Source organism: Eubalaena glacialis, chromosome 11 (genome assembly GCF_028564815.1).
Source record: "Eubalaena glacialis isolate mEubGla1 chromosome 11, mEubGla1.1.hap2.+ XY, whole genome shotgun sequence".
NCBI classification, from domain to species: Eukaryota; Metazoa; Chordata; class Mammalia; order Artiodactyla; family Balaenidae; genus Eubalaena; species Eubalaena glacialis.
Window position 1 is genome coordinate 16,398,477 of NC_083726.1, and position 18,593 is coordinate 16,417,069.

General features: G+C 36.7%; 1 protein-coding gene across 4 annotated transcripts in view; it reads right to left on the reverse strand.

Moving 5' to 3' along the window:
- Nucleotides 1-18,593, reverse strand: part of POLR3B (RNA polymerase III subunit B) — a 122,235-nt gene that overhangs the window by 59,876 nt on the left and 43,766 nt on the right. For all 4 annotated transcript variants that reach the window (XM_061206515.1, XM_061206514.1, XM_061206513.1 and 1 more), the window contains 4 exons: nt 16,469-16,603; nt 5,056-5,217; nt 2,231-2,431; nt 136-298 (listed from right to left, as the gene is read on the reverse strand). In XM_061206515.1, coding sequence (XP_061062498.1) covers nt 136-298; nt 2,231-2,431; nt 5,056-5,217; nt 16,469-16,603 — 661 coding nt within the window. The remainder of the gene's footprint in view (nt 1-135; nt 299-2,230; nt 2,432-5,055; nt 5,218-16,468; nt 16,604-18,593) is intronic.

The following is an 18,593-nucleotide window of genomic DNA, read 5'->3' on the forward strand; positions in this document are numbered from 1 at the left end:
GGGGTACAGCTCAGTGGCAGAGAATTTGACTGCAGAATTAAAGTATATTTGTGCTCTATATACATGGATAATAGTTGATTCCCTCCCCCTCCCCACAGACTGTTTAGGATCAACATGTCTCCATAATATACTCACCATTAAGAAAGACAAGAAATACATTTGGGTAAGACAGCTCTTCCCCACATAATAAATTCACATCTTCTACTCCCAGGTTACTGGCTAATTTAACAATGGGTCCATCTTCCATGTCAGTTGTGATGTGCGTCATAAGGGCCAAGTTTTTAACCAAACCACATGCCTAAAAAACAAAAGATAGTCATTTCTAAGAATGAACATGAGTAACACAAAGTACAGTTTGTGTCTGAAAATAGCTCACCACCCCACTGGTGACAAGGCAAAGCAGTACAGCCTCGTAGGGAACACTTTGGAGATTCATACAAAGCCTTAAGGATATACCTACCCCTTATCCCAGAGGAATTTATCCTGAACTAGAAAGCAAGGATATAAACGTAGATTTAGCCACAGACATGCTCAGCACAGTACTATTTGAACTGGAAATAATGATGGCATTATAAATGTCCCCTCCCCAAAGAAACCAATTACCTAAATTGCTATTCCCTGACAACAGAACATCACAGTCATTAAGATGACACTGTATAAAAACGGTAAAGGAAAACATTGATAATTGTGAATACATAAAAATATAAAACTGCTGGCCTGAAATGAGAAAGAGTCTGCAAAATAACTGGCCGGTATTCTCCAAGCTTCTTGGTCATAAAAGACAAAGACTGAAGAACTGCTCCAGATTAAAAGGCTAAGGAGACTCAACAACTGAGAGCAATCCTGGATCAAAAAAGACAGCGGGGCAACTGGCAAAATCTGAATCAGGTCTACAGATTACAATACTGTTATCAATGTTAATTTCACAACTGGGGTTATGAAAGTTGATAACTAGGGTTATGAGGTTGATAACTGGGCTACAGTTACATAAGATGTCACATTTGGGGAATCTAGGTGAAGGATCATGGAAATTCTTTGCACTATTTTTGCAACTTTTTTTGTATGTCTGAAATTATTTCAAAGTAAAAAGGAAATGAAAAAAATATTTTTAAACTTCTATACAACCAGAGGAAAAAAATCTAAAGCAAACATATAAACAAGGACGTAATACAGCAAATTAAGAAAAAAAACAAAAACAAAAACACTTGAGACACATGTGACATGTAAAGATTACATCTTCAATCTTAGAAACCATCTGCTGTAGTGATGCACAAAACAGGTACTTTATCGAGATTAGTTGAAGCAATCTCTGGGAAATGTAGCGTTCCAAAACTCAAGATGTATAAGTTATGCAAATTTGACAAGCTGCACAATTTTAATGTGAATTTCCATATGGTTTAAGATAAATCAGGAGAAGAATGATAATTTCTAAAAATTATAACCCTGTATGGACTTGTATTTTTCACCTCTCCCAAGTCATAACTAATTCCTACACTTTGGAACGTATATCTTTTACCTGTCACATTTAACTTATTTATTCACTCCACATATATTTATGGGGCCTTTAGTCTGAATGAGGCTCTGGGCTAGGAGCCTGGGATACAATGGTGACCCTAACATGGTTCCTTCCTCCAGAATTTTACAATTTGGAAGGCATAAAATCAAGTGAAACCAACAGTGGTTAACATGAAGGAGAAAGGGCCATGACACAGGAAGTAGTGGGTGCTACGGATGTAAACCAATTTAAACTCTTTGGTTTAGTGTTCAGGTAACTGCTTATGTTTCCTATATAAGTGAGTTGGAATCCAACTTAGGTCTTGGACTGTGTGCTCCTAGTTGGCTGCAACTGTGACTCTGATGTCCTCTAAGTACAGCCACAGAAAATAAGGAGTTGCTTAAAGAGAGCTCCTTGTGAGCAAAGGTGATAGGTCTCTTAATTTTCCTTCATATTCTTATCCCCTCTTCATTGCCTGGTTTGATTCTTGGGATAAACTAAAACAAGCAAGAAAATTTGGACAATATTTCTATTTAGGTGAGATAATAAATCAAAGACTTCTGTGGGTACTGTTCGGGAATGATACTGATGACATTCTGATGGCTGCATCAACATTTCTCTGCCAGATACGTGGCTGACCCCAAAAAGGATACAGCCTGGGGGAACGGGAGAAGAAGCAGAGCATCACCAACAGGCATGACCTCTGACACAGCGGAGACTCCTTGGGGACCTTACCTCTCCTTCAGGAGTGTCCGAAGGGCAGAGCATTCCCCACTGAGACGGCTGGAGGGATCGAGGACCACTCACTTTTCTTGTTTTTTCAAACTGGGAAGAGATTCTTGTCATCATGCCCAGTGCGGATATATATGACAAGCGAGATAGCACCTGAGTCACACCCTGGCGATCCATTTTAAATCTCTTCAGAGACCAATTTCCCTGAAGGGAGAGGAAAGACATGAGACTACCCCTGATCCATTCATGCGGCCTGATACTCTGCAGTCACTCGGAGAGGCTCAGCATAGGAACTGCTTGTTTGTGAAATTAGAGCCATGATATATATTCAGAAATCAAAATGTCACGATTAAAATTTAGCCAAGTTACTCACTGGGGTTTTCGAGGAATTTAATGAATATTACCTATATCTAGCAACCACCTCAGAATGCTTCAACGTATCAACATTATCACATCAGAGTGGGTATTTTCTGAAGAACTAATTATATTCTGAACAAGCCAGTTCAACCAAAGATTTCCACTGGAAGCAATAAGCTAACTAATAGAACACTAGCAGTTTCTACACACATTTAAGGTAAAACTAGCTTGAAGTTCAAAGAGATAATTTCATGTTGGAATGTGCCATTATCTGGATGTCTTCCAAAATTAGTTTTAATGAGAGGCAAATATAGCAATAGAAAAAAGACTCTAACAGCAGATATCAGGGAAAATGAATAAATACAGGCTTTTTAATCAAGGCTAAAAATTGCACATATATTCATATTAATAAATATTATATACCTTCTTTGGCTACCATGTCAATCTTAAAATAGATTCATATGAAATAAATTTTAAACATTAAATTTACCTTATCTCCTACGCATTAAAAGTACTGAAATATATTAAATATATTATTTTATAGTGGCATTAATTATACACATTAAATATTCTCAAGGATAATTCAAGATTAAGGTTAGGAATCATTAAGTTTTCAACTCATGGTAACGTGAATTAATAGAAAATAGTATGCAGAGAAAAAGCAAAGTAGAAAACAAAATGTCAAAAAGTGATTGATTCAATGATCTTTCTGATTCAAAAGGGAAAAAATTACATCTGCTAAACAGTGGTTCTTCATTTTTTTGATAATCTGATGAAAGCTATGACTATTCTCGAGAAAAATGCACATAGGAGCACAAACACAAAATTTGCCTTCAATTTCAAGGAAGGACTCATGGATCCCAGATTAAAACCCCTCACAGTAGAAAAACTCATGTTTGAATTTAAATATTTGACTTCAGGGGAGCTCCTCACAAATTAAAGTTTAAGCATTATTTCAGTGAAGAGCTATCACTTCAGCAACTTGAGTTTTTGATAGAGTGGAAAAAAGCTAAAACCTAGGAAGAAACTTGATGCATTACAAAGCAAAGAAATGGAGCAAACACACTGATCCCACAAGTTAACTTCTCATATTGCTTGTTCAGTTAACTCCTTTTATTCTTTGAATAAGAATGAACCTAGTAAACTGACTTATGACCAGAAAGTAAGAGCAAGGAAGATAAATAAATATTCAGCACAGAATTCAACTAAGACAGCAGCTGCTGGTAAATAGGAAGTAGATGGGGAGTGAAGCCGAGATGTTCAGCAAGATAATCTGTTCCAATATTCTTCAGGAGTTTTAAAAAGGGAGAGAGGAGAAACAGACAAAGGGTCTAAAACTGCTCCTCTGAGAAAATTTATTTGTTGAAAATAGTCTACATATGACAACAATCACAATTTTAGAAGTTGATCTTTTTCTGGTTGCCTACAGATTGGGGTTCACCTGTAACAAGGCCTACTACTGATTTTCCTAATAAGCAGTCTGCTCCCAGAGGTAAAGTGGTGTCACTTAGGGGCAAAACAACTACTCAAAACAGCTATTCTGACCTGAAAATCATGGGTCAAAAGCAAGGAAAAGTCATTCTAACAGAAGTGTGTTCAAGTGCTCTTTGGAGGCTTCTCTTCAAATATTCAGGAATCTACTTCCAGACAAGTTTGGGCCACAGGAGTGTGAGGGGCCTAAAGAGGCACAAAGGCCAGGTTCCCCTCAGGTCTAGATGGAGCTGTCATGGCAAGGGCTGCTCACACAGACCCACTGCAAATTTCTCAAGTCAAGTAGGGCAGCAAGTCGGCCACTAATTCTTTCATTGTTAAGGGAGTCCACGTGCTACACTATACTATTCTTTTGTTGGGACCAAATCCCATCCATAAAACTAATTTTATGTCTGGCATACAAAACGTGAACAAGACTTTATCAGATAGACCTATAGATGTTACGCTTTAAGAAAGGGAGCAAAAACCTATCTGATAACCCTTTATGAACAGCCGGAGGCCCTGAACACACAGCAGCTGCTGAGGCCTGAATTCATCACTCACGTGAGAACAGCTGATAGCTCTTTGAGGACTATAAACCTACAATGAAATGAAACATTTTGTACTGTTTTGGACAAACGTTGTCATTAATAAACCTACTTGTAATATATCAGTTTTATTACAGAAAAAAATGGGGAAAAGTATCCATTGAAAGAATGGTTATTAACGGTTAAACTAAAAGATTTTTCCTTTATGTAAAAGTATATCTATTTTCTTATTGCCTCATATAACAGGAACTATAATTTGGCAATGAAGTCATATAGTAGTAAAATTCCTACTGATTTAAGCTGTAGACTATCTTGCAAAGTAGAAAATTTATGACTTAAATATATATATATTTTTTTTTCACCTAGATTCTCAAAGCATCAGTACTTTAAATTTCCCACTGAACAGATTTACAAATAAGTTACAAAACTCTACCCAAATGACTGAAGACTTACGGTTGAAATGGCATTCACCATGCCATTGGTAATCTGGTCCTGACGCATGTGTTTCACAACATCAAACTGGGCTGCTCTTTGCTTAGGAATCACCTGGTCTGCAATCTTCTTCATTTCAGAATTAAATTTTTTGAACAAATCTTCAAAAAGAAGAGATAAAAGCTAAAGAAAAAAAAAGTATATGGTGAACTTTCAAAATGCATTACTAGCTTATTTACTAAGTTTTAGGTCCTTATTAAACTTTGTTTAAAAAAAGATGGAGAAACTGCTTAAAACTGAAAAAAATATATTTTAAAATTCAATTTGATAAACAGGTACTTTTATTGATATATGTGCTTATCACTATGCTTGGTGTTGGGAATAAGGGCAAAGATGACAATCCCTGCATTCAAAGATTTTTAATTTAGACCAGTCACTCCCAGACTGAGATTTCATTGACCAGTGACCTAAATAAATGAAGAAAATATTCATGGATGAGAAGACTATCTATTTTAAGATTACTAATTTTCCCCGAATTGATCTACAATTCCAATGCAACTCCAATCAAAATCCCCAGGTTTTTAATGAAAATTGAGGCTAACTCTAAAATTTATGTGGAAAAGCTAAGACCCTAAAATAGCCAAGACATTCCTGAAAAAGAAGGCAAATGGACTGATTAACGTATAGATAAACTGACCAGTGGACAGAGCAAAGAGTTCAGAAACAAACAACACATATATTAAAATTTGTCATATGATAGAGATGGCATTTCAGATCAGTAAGGAAATGAAAGACTACAAATAAATGGTGCTAGGACAACTGGTTATTCATTTCAGAAACAAATGAAACTGCATTCCTTACTTCATTCCATACCCAAAAATCCATTCCAGATAGACTAAAGAACAAATACCAAAGGCATAAGTTTAAAATATAAAGAGTACTAACTATTAAAAAGAAGAAAGGGTTGACAAATTAAAATTACAAACTTCTAGAATTAAAAGATACCACAAAGTTAAAAAAAAAAAAAATCCAGACTGGGAGAAGATACCAGCAACACATGTAACTGACAAAAAACTGGATCCAAAGAACACTAAAAAAATCTTAAAACCAATAAGGAAAATACAAACAACCCAAAAGACATTTAAGAAAAAACAGGAATGGTCAATAAGCATATGAAAAAGAGGCTCAACCTCATTAGTAATGAAGGAAATGAAAATTAAGCCCATGAAGAGATGGTACTGTGCACCCGCTAGATCAGACAAAAATGTTTAATTTTGACACTAAGTCATAGGATGGAGACCATCAGGACTTATGTACAGTGCAGTGTACAAATACTTGGGAAACTAGTTTGACACTCTCCAGTCAAGTTCCATGACTGGGCAATCCTATTTGTAGAAACTCTTTCATGTAGGCACCAGAAGATATGAATAAAAATGTTCATTTTTTTAAAAAAAGGGAAGTCATACAAAGGTCTTGATAAGCAGGATGGATAAAGGGATATTTATCATATGTATCATATCTTTACACAATTGAATACAAAAATGAAAGTGAAATACAGTGGCATGAAACAATATAGATGAACCTTTAAAACAATGTTAAATGAAGAAAAAAGTTGCAGAAGAATGTATATGATATGAATCTATTTTTATAAAACTCAAAAATAATACCAAGTTCTTGGATTGGAAGAATCAAGTATTGTAAAAATGACCATACTACCCAAGGCAATCTGCAGATTCAATGCAATCCCTATAAAATTACCCATGGCATTTTTCACAGACCTAGGACAAATAATTTTAAAATTTGTATGGAAACACAAAAGACCCCAGATAGCCAAAACAATCTTGAGAAAGAAGAACAGAGCTGGAGGAATCATGCTCCCTGACTTCAGACTATACTACAAAGCTACAGGAATCAAAACAGTATGGTACTGGCACAAAAACAGACGCATAGATCAACGGAACAGGATAGAAAGCCCAGAAATAAACCCACACACTTATGGTCAATTAATCTACGACAAAGGAGGCAAGAATACACAATGGAGAAAAGACAGTCTTTTCATTAAGTGGTGCTGGAAAAACTGGACAGCTACATGTAAAAAAATGAAATTAAACATTCTACATGTAAGTGATATATGATATTTGTCTTTGTCTGACTTACTTCACTCAGTATGACATATGTGGAATCTAAAAAAATGGTATAAATTAACCTATTTACAAAACAGAAATAGAGTCACAGATGTAGAAAACAAACCTTTGGTTACTAAGGAGAAAGGGTTGTCGAGAGGGATAAATTGGGAGACTGGGATTGACATACACACACTACTATATATAAAAGAGATTGAAACTAACACAACATTGTAAATCAATTGTACCCCAATAAAAATTTTAAAAAAAAGAGACAACTAATAAGAACCTACTGCATAGCACAGGAAACTCTACTCAATACTCTGTAATGACCTATATGGAAATAGAATCTAAAAAAGAGTGAATATATGTACATGTATAACTGATTCACTTTGCTGTACAGCAGAAACTAACACAACATTGTAAACCAACTAACTCTAATAAAAATTAATTTAAAAAATAAATAAAACATTCTCTAACACTATATATTAAAAAAAAAAAACTCAAAATGTATTAAAGACCTAAATGTAAGACTGGATCCTACAGGAAAATATAGGCAGAACACTCCTTGACATAAATCACAGCAACGTTTTTTTTTGGATCCATCTCCTAGAGTAATGGAAATAAAAACAAAAATAAATAAATTGAACCTAGTTAAACTTAAAAGCTTTTGCACAGCAAAGGAAACCATCAGCAAAATGAAAAGACAACCTACAGAATGGGAGAAAATATTGCAAACAATGTGACTGACAAGAGATCAATTTCCAAAATAGACAAACAGCTCATACAGCTCAATATCAAAAAAACAAACAACTCAATCAAAAAATGGGCAGAAGATCTAAATAGACATTTCTCCAAAGAAGACATACAGATGGCCAACAGGCACATGAAAAAATGCTCAACATTGCTAACTATTAGAGAAATGCAAATCAAAACTACAATGAGGTACCACCTCACACCAGTCAGAATGGCCATCATTAAAAAGTCTACAAATAACAAATGTTGGAGAGGGTGTGGAGAAAAGGGAACCCTCCTACACTGTTGGTGGGAGTGTAAATTTGTATAGCCACTATGGAGAAGAGTATGGAGGTTCCTTAAAAAACTAAAAATAGACTTACCATATGATCCAGCAATCCCAATCCTGGGCCTATATCCTGAGAAAACTATAATTTGAAAAGATACATGCACCCTAATGCTCATTGCTGCACTATTTACAATAGCCAAGACATGGAAGCAACCTAAATGTCCACTGACAGATAAATGGATAAAGAAGATGTGGTAGATATATACAATGGAATATTACTCAGCCATAAAAAAAGAATGAAATAATGCCATTCGAAGCAACATGGTTGGACCCAGTGATTATCACACTAAGTGAAGTAAGTCAGACAGAGAAAGATAAATATCTTATGGTATCACTTATATGTGGAATCTAAAAAATGATATAAGTGAACTTATTTACAAAACAGAAATAGACTCACAGACATAGAAAACAAACTATGGTTACCAAAAAGGAAAAGGGTAGGGAGGAGAGGATAAATTAGGAGCGTAGGATTAACAGATACACACTACTACATATAAAACAGATAAACAACAAGGACCTACTGTATAGCACAAGGAACTATATTCAGTATCTTGTAATAACCTATAATGGAAAAGAATCTGAAAAAGAAAAATCTACATACATACAAACACACAAACATATATATATAACTGAATCACTCTGCTGTACACCTGAAACACAACATTGTAAATCAACTATACTTCAATTAAAAAAGTGAAACTTATATTGTAATAAACTATTTTAAAAATTTTAAATAAATGATGCAATAAAAAAGAAAATAATAAGTACTCAAATTCAGGATAGTGGGGAAAAGAGAAGACAGAGTAAGGAAGAAATATATAAGTAAATGAAATGGTAATTAATGGTCAATTATCAAGAATTACTTAAGTTGGTAGTGGATTTGAGGGTGTTGATTTTATTTGTCCCCTTCATAACTTACATATCTGTGACATTTTTATTTATACTTTTTATGTTAAAAATTATATAATAAATATTAAACCATAGTAACCATGGAAAACAAGTCAATGGGATGGAATAGGAAGTCATAAAAATAGACTAGGATGGTTCTGTTGCCAGAATTGATGAAGTAGCTCCTATCAGATGGATTCATCTGCTCATAAAAATTATAAATGCTGGACAAAATACTGAAACTATTTGAAGGCACTGGAGAGTAAAAGCAAGCAGAAACTGGAGGAAAGTTGACACTTATCGACATTTTTTTTGTTTTTGTTTTTGTTTTTTGTTTTTTGTTTTTGCATTTCCATTTTTAAGGCTTTTCAACTAAGGGTAGGACACATTAACAAAAAGGGTCCAAGCTACACTGGAAGCTAAAAGTCGGAGAGAGACCCACAGTTTTACTGGATTGAAGGACCAGAGGGAAAAGATCTGAGCCACCACGGTAGCTGGAAAGTGAGAGGAAATTCACAGAAAGGAGAGAACCACAAATAAAATCAACACCCTCAAATCCACTACCCAACTTAATCTTGGGAGAAAACCCCAAGATTAGGTATATAAACTTTGCCCAACTCTCTGGCTGACCCCTGAACTACACATTCAAAGGTGTGGCCCATGTCCCCTACTGCCCCAAATCAGGTGTGGGTTGTGACTGCTTTTTCAATAAAGTAAAGTAAGTGAAGCTGTGACTTTTAAGACCAGGTCATTAAGGCCACGCAGATTCTCTTGTGCATGTGAAACTCACTTGGAGTCCTGAGCCACTCTGATGCCACAGCACTGGAATGGTCAAGACCGAGCTGAGCCCAGCCTTCCAGACACCCCACCACCTCCGGCAGAACAACTACTAACCGAGCTCCATGTGAAACAGAAGAATCACACAGCCGAATCACAATCCTGCCTGAATTCCTGACCCACAAAATTGTGAGATACAACAAAACGGTGATTGTCTTAAGCCATGCAATGCAGAAACAGATATAACCAGAACACCATTTATATACAGTTCGCAATACTAAATAAGTGGCTTACGACAAATAAATAGCAGGCATACTTCTTCAATAATCAAATACATTATCACAACTACTTAAATTCCCCTGCAAAATTAATTATATTCGTTGTTTTTTTCCTTTATAGAGGAAGAAAAAAGTAGGATATATTTGTAATCTAAGCTACCTAACCAAACAGTAATGTAATATTGGGGGACATTATATATGCACCCATTATACAGTTAAACAGGAATTCTGAAGTTCAGTGAAATCTTGTAAGCTAAAGATTTTCCAAATTTCACACTATTCTTGAATGCTTATAACCCACTGGTAGTTTTCTGACTCAAAATGAAGACATTAAAACCAATGAGTCTCCTCCAAACACTGCTGAAGAAAGCATTTCCTGAACGGAACGTTACTTTACACTCCTCCCCCTTAAGGTAGACAAGTCCTTCCACTTTTCTACTACAATCAACTTTGCAGATGGGAAAGCCAGGATCCTGAACTTGATTTACCATGTCAGAAGTGTTCTAAAAAGAAAACTTCCTCCTCTGAGAGCTTAATCCTATCTTCCACTCAGACCCAGCAGTTTCCTTCATGGAAGAAAGAATATGGGAATGGAAGCAGGTGCAGGGGAGGAGAGGGATGGAGAAGCCCATTTCAGCAACTTCCTGTGTAAACTGGCAAAAGGAACTTGAATAAGCATCCTGAACAGAAGCAAATGCCCTTAACCTAAACCACAAAAGCTCAGCTCTATTTTAATTAGTTCCTTACACTTAGACTTTTGTGTCTCAAATTATGACAAAGTTTTTTTGGATCCTAGCTGAATTTGTTGTAGCCCCCTGATTCAAGCACAAGGAAACGCCCCGGTACTAAACAAGTAATATGAAAGAGCACACTCAACAAAACTAATGCATCATTAATAAATTTCTCCACCCTTAAAATTTCAACGTAAGAGAAATAACGTTCTCCAGTTCACAGAGCAGTGAGAAGCTACAAGGCCAAGTCACACAATAAACCACATTATTTAGGTCAAGAGTAAAATGATTAAAAGGGATGGAATGCTGGTGATAATATTCAGTACCTTTCATTGCTAGCATGAGGCCTTTCAGCCTGCCTAAGACAGGAGCACTAAAGAGCAAATTATATTTAAGAAAAAATGCTGACAGCTCATCAATTGATTTTCAATGAAAATGCTAAAAAAAATTAATAAAGAAGTTAAGCTGCTGAAATACAGTTTCACCAATTAGCTTAATGTCAGAGAATTCTAATTAGGCGTCTTGAGATTGCTATTTAGTGTTTAAGCCTTCAGAGTGCCAAATTCTCCTTTTCACACAAGCTGGTTGCAAAATTAAAGACATTAGGCAGCCTTAATTACATTATCAGAACAGCTGGGATTAGGCAATCTCTGAAGTCAAGACGGCATTCTTTTGTCACAGGGTGGAAATCCCTGGCTTTCCAGGGTGCCGGATTTTGGTGCCGTTCCATATCTCACCCATACAAAGCAAGCTGCATTAGAAACAAAAAAATCTGCAGACGAAGAATAGAGTAATGCTCAGCAAATAATGAACACATTACTGAAAAAGAAAAGGTAGGTGGAAAGATTAAGCCTGAAATCGGTAGGTTTTGCTAACACCTCTATTGGCGGCTGGCCGGCCAGCCCTCTGGTGGCAGTGAGGCTAAGGGAAAGCTCTGTGAACCCGCTTGGCCAGTGGATACAGCCCTGTTATCTAAAGCTGAAGCACATTTATACTCCCTCATCCCATGGGGTGTGAAATTAGCAGCTATTGTTTTTACACAGTTTTGCCAACACAATGTCTTTTATGTCTGTACATTGTTTATAAAGCAATGTTTTCTTGCACATGGGAACCCTCTTTTTAATTCTAATTTTTTAAGCAACAGGACAGTCTCTCCTCTCCCCTCTCAGCTCCATTCCTTAGTCCTCCAAACACCCAACATTTTTTTTAAAGGACTCATTTAACAGCATGATTTCTTTTCCAATTAAAAAACTGTAAAAATTGGGACAGTTGGTGGTGGGGATTCACACAGTCCCCTGAACAGTGGTCAATCTGAGGTGGCCAAAAACCCACCTGTTGGCATTAGCCATTAACCAAACAGAACTTCCCAAGTATTCCAGGCATTAATTTTTTCTCAAAACCTAAAACTGCTCTAATTTTTCAATTCCAGTTTTTTACATTTTAGACATGGTAATTAATATCTGCTGTTATCATTCCAGCCACCATCACTGTCATCTGGAATACTGTGCAGTCTCCTAACTGGTCCATTCCTGGTCTGTTCATCTCCAAATCAGATCTCTTAAACTGAAAATCAGTTGGTGCCACTTCCCCGATTATAACTCTCTCGTGGTTTTCCACTGCATGCGAAATTAAATCCAAAACTCTTCCCATGGCCTACGATGCTAGTTCTACAATGTCCTCTCTCACCACCCCTAAACCTCACACTCCAGCCACAGTGGTCCTCTTCCAGTTCCTCCAATACAGGCGCTGCCTGGGGATGTATGTTGCTTATGCGGGTCTCTTGATGGAATGCAGTTCCTGAGGTTGCATGAGACTGGCTTCTCCTCACTCAAGTCTCAGCTGGAATGTCTGAGGGCTTGGCTTAAAATATATCACTTTTTCAAAGAGGTCTTTCCTGATCATCCAGAATAAAGTAACACCCTTTCCCCAACCAACATCCCAACTCTCTCTCTAATATTAATTAGTCTGTTTTTGGTTTGCCTTAAACACTTACGACCATCTAATATCACACTTATTTACTGTTTACTTGTTCCTTGTTTGTTTGTCTCCTCTACCAAAATGTACACTGTTGAGAGCAGGTGCCCCATCAAGTCTCATTCACTATTGTATCTCTGGTGTCTAGTACTTTATCTGGGGACAGAGAGATGAATATGAATGTAAGTGGTTCCTGCCCTCAATGAGTTTACGGTCTAAAGGGAGAAAGAAGCGTGCAGGTAGAGAATTGTACAGTAATTCAGCATGCAAATAAAGACCTAAACGACCGAGCTACTAACTACTCCTGGGGTTCACAGGTGGTTTCAAAGAGGGTGACTCAAAGAATGATGAATGCATAGGAGCCCCTCATGATGGGGAAGGAGAAGGGGAGATAACGGAGGGGCAACATAGGCAGAAGGCATAACTCAAAGGATGAAAGAGCATCACACTGTGTTTGGGAAGGAGTGGCTCGCCTTGGCATGAGATGAGGCTGGAAAGGTGCAGAGGGGCAAGATCATCAAGGACCCTGACAAGCCTGCTAAAGCGTCTACACCTGGGGACCTCCCTGGCGGTCCAGTGGTCAAGACTTCACCTTCCAGTGCAGGGGGTGCAGGCTCGATCCCTGGTCGGGGAGCTAAGATCCCACATGCCTCGTGGCCAAAAAAAAAAGAGTCTACACCTGGTTCTGTAGAGCAGTAAGACTGTGTTTATGAACTTCACAGAGTAGTTTCGAGGGAAGGGCAAACAGGCAGAGAAACAAGCCCTTACACCCCACCTCAACCAGAGAGGCTCAACTTTTATCTGTTTCAATATTGGGATTCTGAGTAAGACTTCAAGCTTTAAAAATCTTGAAACTCACATCTGAAGCTCAGGCCTGCTGAGGGATGCTCCTGGGAAATGGACCTGTGCTTCACCCAATCTCACAGTAAATGCTCAGGAATGTGTTGGGATGGCTTTGCACCAGGTAAATAGGCAGGCACCTGGCCAGAGCCTCCAGAACAGACAGATGGGAGGGGCAGGTGAGAATCAGAGAAAGCACATAAAAAGATTCAAACATACTAATGCTGTGTTCACTCTTGAGTTGGGACATGTGAATATTTGCTTTATTGAGTCTTAATACACAAACACACATATGTGTTATATATAGTCTTGTATGCACGAAAATTTTCGTAACTAAAAAGCACATACACAAAAGCAGGCATATGTCAATTTCTGTGGCAACACACACATTTAATGATTAAATCCCCACTAAGTAAGCAGACATACTGCTTTCAATATATGTTTCATACTAATGAGGACAAAATGTTCCTTTATGTGATTTCTTCTAAAACTGCAAAGCCTGACTCCAAACTTGCCCTTGACAAAGGACCCCAAAGGAGGCCAGAAAACTTAGCATAAATTCACACAGGCCCGAATGTCCACAAGCCATGAGTTTCCAACAGTAAAACTTTAAAAAGCCAGTTAATAAAGATATTTGTATATGCATAGGGTGTCTCTGGAAGGATAGAGGAGATGAAGAGAAAAGTGACCATTACTGGGGGGAGGAACTGAGAACTGGGTCAGGTGAAAGGGTGGGGGGGGTCAGAGTGGGAGAAAGACTCATTTTCACTGTAAACTTCCTTGTAATTGTTTGAAAGTCTTTTTACTGTACTAATATGTTTTAAAAACATTTTTACTGTGTATTATTAGTTTTATTTTAATATCTGCTGTTTTATAATGTTTACTGTTACATTATTGTTTAATCATAACATTGTTCTTTAAAAATTAAAAATACTTGCTTAAATTGGTAAGACAAATAACCACAAGAATGGGGGAAGGAACATCTTACAGCCCAGCTATGGTTGAAAGAACTATACAGAATGTTTCAGCTGTTTGCTGCAAGGAGACAGGATTCAGAGGTTTACAGCCAAGTTAACTGCCTTAAAACAAACAAACAAAAAACATTCTTCAAAAAAAAAAACAAAAACATTCTTCAGAGGAATAAAACAGAATCCCGAGTCTCTACCATTCATCATCCACAATGTCCATCAGGATACAATCCAAGATTGTTACACACATGAAGAAAAAGGAGAACATGACCCATACTCAAGAGAAAATTTAATCAAGAGATTGATCCAGAGATGACTGATATGTTGGAATTAGACCAGGATTCTAAAACAGATGTTAAAGTTCAAGGATGTAAATGAAAATATGGTTGTGATGAATAAACAAACAAGAAATCTCAGTAGAGAAAAAATACCCAAATGAAATTTCTACAACTGAAAAATACAATATCTAAACTAAAAAATTAACTGGATGAGTGTAATAGCATATTAGAGACAACATAAGAAAAAGTAAGGGAACCTGAAAATAGATCAATAGAAATTATCCAATCTGAAGAAGAGAGTAAAATTGAAAAAAAATCAACAGAGCCTTAATACCAAAGGGTCTAACAATATAATCTGAGTCAGAAGGAGAAGAGAGAATAGTACAAAAAAGATATTTGAAGAAATAAAGACTAAAAATGTCTCAAATTTGGTTAGACATAAATTTACAGACTTAAGAACTTAGTGAACCCTAAGTAGGATATTAACAGAGACCACCACACCAAGGCACTTCTTTAAAACCAAAGATAGGGACTTCCCTGGTGGCACAGTGGATAAGACTCTGCACTCCCAATGCAGAGGGCCTGGGTTCAATCCCTGGTCAAGGAACTAGATCCCACACGCACGCCGCAACTAAGAGTTTGCATGCCACAAGTAAGGAGCCCGCCTGCTGCAAACAAGGAGCCCACGTGCTGCAACTAAGGAGCTGGAAAACTGCAACTAAAAAGCCCTGGAGCCACAACTAAGGAGCCTGCCTGCCACAACTAAGACCCACCACAACTGAGACCCAGTGCAACCAACCAACCAACTAAATAAATAAATAGAACAAAGAGAAAATACCAAAAGCAGCCAGGTCTATATTCTAGCTGTTTGATTTAAAGGGAATTTCTGATTTAAATGCTGAAACATGAAGTTTCAAAGTTTTAGACACCTGTTACCCAGCTGAAAGGGATATATACTCTCAAAATAAGATAAAATTTATCAGGCTAAGACTGAAAATGAGATAAAAGATGTCCTCACTAACCTACTTCTACTACATCACCAAAAAAGTTAGGGGATTGTTTACTTGTTTATTGTCTATCTCTCTCACTAGACTATATGGACTAAGAGAAAAGGGACCTTTGTCTGTCTTATTTTCCCTGTATATCAGTTTCTAGAACTATGCCTGGCACACGATAGGAGTTCAATAAATATTTGTTAACTGAATAAATGATATTACTTAAAGCCATACATCATGTCCTACATTAAACAGAATGAGGGTAAACATCTCAAAAAAAGATATAATATAGGTAACACTATTAACATATTTAAAGAACTAAGAGTTTTCATAGCAATTGTTAAGTCAAAGAGATAGTCATGTGTGAATGCTTATACTCCAAATATACAAAACCTATATTCCATTCAACCATCTCTTCCTCCTATCTAAAATGAACACTAAATTAATTTTTATTGAGGAAAATAAAATAAGATTTCTGACATAAAATAATTAAATCACCTGTCCTGCCAACTCCAATCGCTTGTTACCATAATAATCTCTGTCATCAACTTTATTATCTCCTTGGGCCAGAATTACTCTTCGCACCATCACTGCGGTATAGATACATTTGGCTCGGAAATTGAATTCTTTAACCTGTAATTCAGAAATCAGAGAAAATTTTTGAGACAATGCACATTAAAATTTAACGTGCCTCAAGAAAACAGTCAGTGTTATCATATTTAAATAAGAAAACAATGAATTGTTTTGATTCTCCCTATTCAAAGAAATTCAACTAGTCTATAAACTTCCTGAGAACTGAGATGATGACTTTTCATCTTTGTACTCAATACCTGTGGTAGCTTTTCTTCAAAGATGATCACCATCAACTCTTTCCCTCCCTATATGTTTTATGCCATTCCTTCATTAAGAGGTGGAGTCCATCACCCCCTTTGGGTTGGCCTGTAAACTAGAAGTTTCCACTTCCTTTTTCTTAAAGTCCTGAAGTACCATGTGAGAAGTCTAGGACACTCTGTTGGGGAGAAAAGGGCCACTTGGAAAAGCAATGAGGAGCCAGAGATATGAGTGAAGACGCATCTTGGATGCCCACCCCAGTCGAGCCTTTGGATGACTCCATCCTCAGCTGCTATCCGTCTGCAACTTCATGAGACCCAAACTGAGAACGTCCTTCCCCACCACTGAGCCCAGGCAAACCAGAGAACCATGAGAGAGACCAATAAACAGTTATCTTAAGCCATTAAGGTTTGGAAATGTTTGTTATGCAGCAATAAATAACAGGAATGGTACATTGTCAGGACTCACCAAATATCTATAGAATGAATCAACAGACTGATGAATAAATTTGCTGCAAATGTTCTATTCAATCTTCTCTTCTACAACTGAAATCTACATCAACAAATCTGGCCCAATCAGTAAGTTAAATCAGAACTGGTTAAATCATTGCACTGGTTTGTTTGGGGAGACAAAAACCTTAGGTAACTAGGTAAATTCTTTCTCTACAACCTAAACAATCAGTTCTGAGAGTGTGGACTAAGCTTCTGCCAATTCTAAGGAACATTTTATAGGCTTGTCTATAGAAAATTCATATTATAAAATTTCTGTTTTACTTTCCTTAATCATTGAGTAAGATCCCAATGATATCCTATTAAGTTTATCACTATGACAGATTAAAGAACAGCAACCGGTCTCCTTCACACACTTTTCTGTTGCTGCTAAGGAATTACACTAAATAATATAGGATGTTAGAAATTCTGTATATGTTTCCAAAAGTTCATTCTCCTTCAAAGGAAGTTTCATGTCTTCATTAGGTCAATTTATCCCCTTTCTATTACTGAGAACTTTAGAATGTGTTAAAAGAAATGTGTTAATTTTGGAATGTGGTAAGAGAAAAAGCAGCCCTAAAAGCTATTTTGTCATCCTGTACTCACAAAACAATTACGTCAATAAGAAAGGTTGGAATAAATCTAGATCTTCAAAAAGAAAAGTCTCTGGTCCATCCTCAAACAAACAAACAAAAAAACCCTACAACCATAACACCAATTACCACAACACTGAGCAGAAGAGCCCAGTCTTTGAGTAGCTGTACGTAATTTACATTCTCAGTTGGTATTTACAAACTGTACGGTCCTCCATTCAGATACATCTAATTTATTTTTTTTTCTGATTTTAATGTGGTGAGTTGCATTGAACATGTAACTCTTCTAGTTGTATTTACTTTTTTTGTTAATGAAAAAAATGAAGCAAATTTTCATTAACCAAATTTTCAACTTTTAACAAAGTCTGTACCACGTGTTTATTTTGCATAAATAGTGGGAGATTCTCCCAAGACATTTATAAGTAGAAATAAATATGGATATTTACAGCAGATGCCCCACTGCACTTTAAAAGGCACTTGAACATTAACTCATTTTGCTGTTCCCCCCTTTCTAAACTACTATATGCTGAAAAGTAAACCTTAGGTCTAAATCGAAAAAATAAGTTAATACTGAGCCCATTTTTCCTACTGATATGGAGAGTGGGAATCCTTTAATCTAGTAGCTGACATCACTTTTTGGTAGAATGACAATAATAGTTCTGTTATCCCTTTGTGAACTATCTGAAAGGGGGACAGAAAAAAGACCTACGA